Source organism: Beta vulgaris, chromosome 7, assembly GCF_026745355.1.
Source record: "Beta vulgaris subsp. vulgaris cultivar EL10 chromosome 7, EL10.2, whole genome shotgun sequence".
In the NCBI taxonomy this organism is placed as follows: domain Eukaryota; kingdom Viridiplantae; phylum Streptophyta; class Magnoliopsida; order Caryophyllales; family Amaranthaceae; genus Beta; species Beta vulgaris.
This window is the reverse complement of record NC_079208.1, coordinates 48,217,831-48,223,247: the sequence shown is the minus strand read 5'-3', so window position 1 is coordinate 48,223,247 and position 5,417 is coordinate 48,217,831. Positions and strand designations below refer to the sequence as shown.

Genomic DNA, 5,417 nt, shown 5'->3' with positions numbered 1-5,417 from the left:
ATTTAATTAAGGTTACTTTTATTAACTAATGAGGTTACTTTTATAATATAATCGGTCATTTGAAAATATATATGAGGGTTACTTGTAGAATAAATGAGTTACTCGTATGATAAAACAAGGGTACAAATAATAATAGTTACTTATTATGAAGTAATGGGTTCCTCGTATCATAAAATAGGAAAAAAAATAGGGGAAATAAGAGGAGAGAGAAAATAGGAAAAAAAAATAGGGGAAATAAGAGGAGAGAGAAAATGAGGCAAAAAAATAGGAAAAATGAGAGACATTAAAGAGAAGAAAAAAGAAAAAAGAAAGAGTTTACAAAAAAATGAGAGAAGGTGGGGAGGCGTACTTGAGAGGAGGGGAAGGGAATTAATGGTAAAATTCTAGAGAAAATAAGAGGAGAGAGAAAATTAGAAAAAAATAGGGGAGATAAGAGGAGAGAGAAAATGAGGCAAAAAAATAGGACAAAATGAGAGAAGAGAGAAGAGAGAAAAAACAAAGAAAGAGTTTTAAAAAAAAAATGAGAGAAAAAAGGAAAGGGGCGTGACAACATGAGAGAGGGGGAGGGGTTAGTTAGAGAAAAGGGAGTGGCCACACCATTAGTTGAAGGTGTGGCATGCCTCATATAAAAGTTTGTGTTCTCTTTTTCTTCTAATGTCTTTTTTTATCTTCTACATCAATGTATTCAATTGAGTTATTAAGATCAATGACCTTTTTTCTTAGGTAAAATTTGTTCGAAACAAAATGCATACATCAATACATCACTTAGCAAACATAATATTTAGAATTAAGATAAAACATAGTAGTTGTACAATGTAAAATTAAAAATATATATTTCAAATAATAATACACTTATTATATTGCTGTAATTGAGGAGTAACACCAAGTAATTATCTTGTCTAGACAGGAATGGAGGCACGAGAAATGTGAGCTTGGCTAGTTGTTATGGGCTTGCTTGGGATTTTCTTGTAACATTTACTAAATTTAGTATGTAATTCTGCAACAAGCATCCTAAACGTCCTTTTGAGAATAAGATAAAATTTACTAAGAGGGAGAACTAAATGGACGACAAAATACTTGACAACTAGCACCACTGGGAAAAAGCAGAGAACCGCAGAGACAATAGCGATCCAAGGTTTGCGCGGGTACATTACTGCAAAAAGACCCGTAATGAAAGTCACCAGAGTTGCAGTGATTGATGCAAACAGCAACAATATGCTGAAATCCATTATCATTAATGAATTGCGCAACCTGTTGGTAGCCATGATCCACAAGAGGCAAAATAAAACCATCATTGATAAGCACATTGCCACCACGTCTGAGATCATAAAAACCTGAAATGCTGCCTTCTCCATGAAAATTGGAATCCCACTAATTTCGTTGAGTCCACCAGGAACAGTGAATGCTGTTGTGAACGTTATTGTTGTCAGAAGAGCTGCTATTACACCCATTGTGTTTACATAGGTTTTCATGTGTATCGCAGGAATTCCCCACATGCTTCAGATACCAATCATTTCAATGTTATCTCCAATACTTCTTTCAACCTATAGAATGATATACAAGGAACTTGCATGTCAGTAGTAATGAATTCACTTCTATGATGAACTCTTTCTTATGTCTGTTTCTAAATCATTATACATAATTCCACTAAAGAAAAAACATAATACATATTGTATTCGTTTGAATATGGTGCTCTCCGATCTCAAACAAAAATTAAAAGAGAGATGTACTTTGAAAGTAAATTTAGTTTTGTATTGTAAAAAAAGTTCATTAGTACATTTTCTGAAAAACAGTAGTAGACCCCTTTTTGTATTGTTATTTGTGCTATGCTATGAGAGCTCAAGGAGACTCAATGTTCCCCCCTTACTTTCAAAGACGACAATGACAAATTGATGTGTGAGCTAGTCATAATGCTACATGAAATAACTACTTAAACTTTGCAGTGATGGGTTCTTTAAGTATAACTTACTTCAGGAGGTAGACATGATGATTCTCCTAGTAGATCGCCAGGGGTTTTACCAGCCTTGTTTTGTAATTCCAGAAGTTCCACTAACCATCCGACCTCTAACGACGAGTTACGTGCAAGTTCCCAAGTCTCAAAGAAAGCTTGTACATGGTCAAAACGATTATATTTGATTGCCAAATGTAGAGGCGTGTGTATGGGGGCTGACTAAGTTCCATACCGGTTCAATTGATACCGGTCTATTAGCTTTTGGGCTTACGAGTCTGGGCTAAGATCCATTTTATATCTGCAGCGCCTACGGGCCTAAAAGGATATAGTTTCTGTAAAAGATAAGAATATATCCTAAGGGAATATTCTTGGGAATCCCTCCCGTGATTCCCGGGCCCAACCAAGAGATGGGCTTAATCAAGTCCCTATATATACTCCGTTGATCTGAGTCATAAGGTACGTACACGAATCCCAATGCATTATACTTGAGAGCTACCGGCTTTAAACCTAATACTGACTTAGGCATCGGAGGGGCGTTCCTCGGATCAACCCCCGAGGCTAGTTCACTTATTCTATTTTGCAGGAATCCAACCCGGTTTGAATACAAGGACTTACCGGTTCAGAACCCTGTGATTTGTCCCATACCGGAACAATTGGCGCTAGAAGGAGGGGCGAACAATACCTTGTAGTCTAAGCCATCCCTTGCATCCAAACAACCCTTATGGATCCTAAGCAACCATTAGGGATGCCGGAGACGGACGAAAACAATGTCCCCGTGGAAAAAGCACCCCCGGGGTACACGACTCCCTTACCGGCCGCTAAGACAAGTCGGCCCCCTGTTGGCACGACCAAACAAACTCCTGAGACCCCCCAGGAAGACATCTTCCATACCCTGCAGCACATGTTCACCCCAGAACAGCTGAGAAGCGCGGCAGAGGTATTCCAGGCAATGGCTAGCGGAACTCCACCGACCGGTCCCGGCCAAAGCGACCCTTGAGCAGAGCCCACAGTCCGGTGAGAAAACTTCGTACACCATGGACGGGCCGCCAAGGTGAGCGAGACCGACATGACCAGGATCAGGTGGCATATTCGAAGACCCCCACAGAGCAGGTGGGGAATGAGGAGGAAGAAGAGGAAGAGGCGCAGGATACCGAGGTTCAGCAGCGTTCCTCCCAGCCGAGAAGCCGGAGTGAGTACCGGCGTAGAGCGCAAGTGTCATTACGGAATTCCCCCTTTTCCACGGCAATCCTACAAGAGCCCATGGAAAAACTGAAAATGCCGACATGCAAGTATGACGGTAAGACGGACCCAGAGGACCACCTATCGGCTTATGAGGGCCATATGATGTTATACACTGATACTGATTCAGTATGGTGTAAGGTGTTCCCATCCACCTTAACCGGATTAGGGCAGACCTGGTTCAAAAGCATTCCACCGGCAACTGTGTTTGACTTCCGACAGCTGACATCCATGTTCGTGACACATTTTGTTAGCAATAAGCGTCGCGAACGAACAACCGGTGAGTTAATGTCTATTAAACAGGGGGAGACGGAAAGCTTGAGAGACTATGTCGGGCGTTTCAATGCCGAAGCCGTCACTATTCCGACACTACAGCAGGAGGTAGCCGTATTGGCCTTAATGACGGGGTTGAAAGAAGGTACCCCCTTTCGCAGTTACCTCGGCAGAAAAAAGATGACATGCCTCACAGAAGTCCTGGGGAAGGCTAATGACTTCATCAGGGGGGAAGAGTTTGACAAAGCGCTAATACAAAGAGGCCAGTGGCCATAGAAAAAGATAAAGAAAAAGACAAAGATAAGGACCGCCGGGATGACAAATACCGGAAGGACAAAAAATCTGAGTCAACTGGCAGAAAAGAGGAAAGCAACTCCGTGAAAAAGGGGTTCGAAGGGAGACCAGACAAATACACCAATTATGCTCCACTAACGATATCTCGAGCCCGAATTTTTGAACTTCATAGCCAGGACAATAAGTGGCAGCGACCGAAAAAAATGTACTATAAAGGTAGGGATAAGTCCAAGTGGTGTGAGTTTCATGATGATTACGGCCACAAAACAGATGATTGTAAGGACCTTAAGGACGGGATTGAAGACCTCGTTAGGCGAGGCTACTTTACCCAGTACCTGTCAAGGAACGATCGTAAAACTCCGCCAAGAGAGGACGACAACGGCGGTAGAAGGCCGGTAAAGGACAGGATCACTGAGATCCACACCATCAGCTGAGGACCAACTAGAGGCGGTAGTATCCACGGGGAGAAAGCCAGCCTCAAAGAAGTCCGTCACCAGGTGAACTATAACAATGCCAGAACGTGGCCGACGCCCCCATCTATGCCGTCTGTAGCATTTACCTCAGAGGACGCTAAAGGAATCGTCTGCAAATTTCCAATGCAATGGTTCACCGAGTTCTAGTGGGCGGAGGAAGCTCCGCCAATATCCTCTACAAAGAGACATTCGAAAAGATGGGATTTGATGAAACATGTCTGAAACCAGTCTCTTACCCAGTTATCGGCTTCACAGGAGCATCTGTCATCCCAGAAGGGACGGTAAAGTTGGCGGTCAAGATAGGAGAAGGGTTCCGGTCGAAAGATCTCATGGTGGAATTTCTGGTTGTAGACGTCCCGGCGGCGTATAATGCCATCATTGGGAGGCCGCTAATTCATGACGCCCAGGCTGTGGTCTCAACATATCACCTTACCATGATCTACACCTCTAACGACGGTAACCCGGAGAAAATCAGAGGCAACCAAGAGTCGGCAAGGGCATGCTACCTTACCGCACTAAAACACTCTGATCATAAAAGGCCAGCCGACACGCCGCCGTCGGAAAGAAAACGGAGAAGGTTGGAAAATAAGGCCAGGAAGGACCTGTCCATGGAGAATTTCGAGGGAAGGCCGGCAGATCAGCCAAGGCCTAGCCCTGCGGGAGAAACGGAAGAAATAAGTTTGGAGGAAGACAGACCTGACAGAACAGTGAAAATCGGATCTGATTTGGGTGAAGAGGTGAAAGTCAACTTAATTTCCCTGTTAAGAGGGCATGCCGACATTTTCGCTTTTTCGGCAGACGAAATGCCGGGCATTGACCCGGATTTCATGGTGCATCGCCTGAATGTGAACGAGGACGTAAGGCCGGTAAAGCAAAAGAAGCGAAACTTCTCAGCAGAAAAGAACGCGGCTATTAAGGTGGAAGTAGATAAGTTGCTTGCAGCAGACTTTATTGAACCCTGCGACTACCCAGAGTGGTTGGCAAATGTAGTAATGGTGAAAAAATCCAACGGGACATGGCGCATGTGTGTAGACTTCACGGACCTCAACAAAGCTTGCCCAAAGGACTGCTACCCCTTGCCGAGAATTGACCAGCTAGTAGACTCAACTAGCGGCCATGCATTGTTAAGTTTCATGGATGCTTTTTCAGGGTACCACCAGATAAGTTTGCTCGAGTCCGACAGAAAT

General features: G+C 43.5%; 2 protein-coding genes across 2 annotated transcripts; one reads left to right on the top strand and one right to left on the bottom strand.

Moving 5' to 3' along the window:
* Window positions 1-886: 886 nt before the first annotated feature.
* On the bottom strand, window positions 887-2,177 carry LOC130589378 (uncharacterized). Its single transcript, XM_057396344.1, has 2 exons — window positions 1,970-2,177; window positions 887-1,544 (listed from the first exon to the last, which is right to left on the bottom strand). Exon 2 carries the CDS (start codon window positions 1,494-1,496, stop codon window positions 900-902), a length of 597 nt encoding a protein of 198 aa, XP_057252327.1. The 5' UTR covers window positions 1,497-1,544; window positions 1,970-2,177; the 3' UTR covers window positions 887-899.
* Window positions 2,178-3,226: 1,049 nt separating this feature from the next.
* Window positions 3,227-3,739, top strand: LOC130589558 (uncharacterized). The gene has a single exon (XM_057390850.1). It carries the CDS (start codon window positions 3,227-3,229, stop codon window positions 3,737-3,739), a length of 513 nt encoding a protein of 170 aa, XP_057246833.1.
* The last annotated feature ends 1,678 nt before the right edge of the window (window positions 3,740-5,417 follow it).

Bases quoted from the DNA above. Each gene is read 5' to 3' on its own strand.
- LOC130589378 (XM_057396344.1), bottom strand. From the start codon at position 1,496: ATGTGGGGAATTCCTGCGATACACATGAAAACCTATGTAAACACAATG.
- LOC130589558 (XM_057390850.1), top strand. From the start codon at position 3,227: ATGCCGACATGCAAGTATGACGGTAAGACGGACCCAGAGGACCACCTA.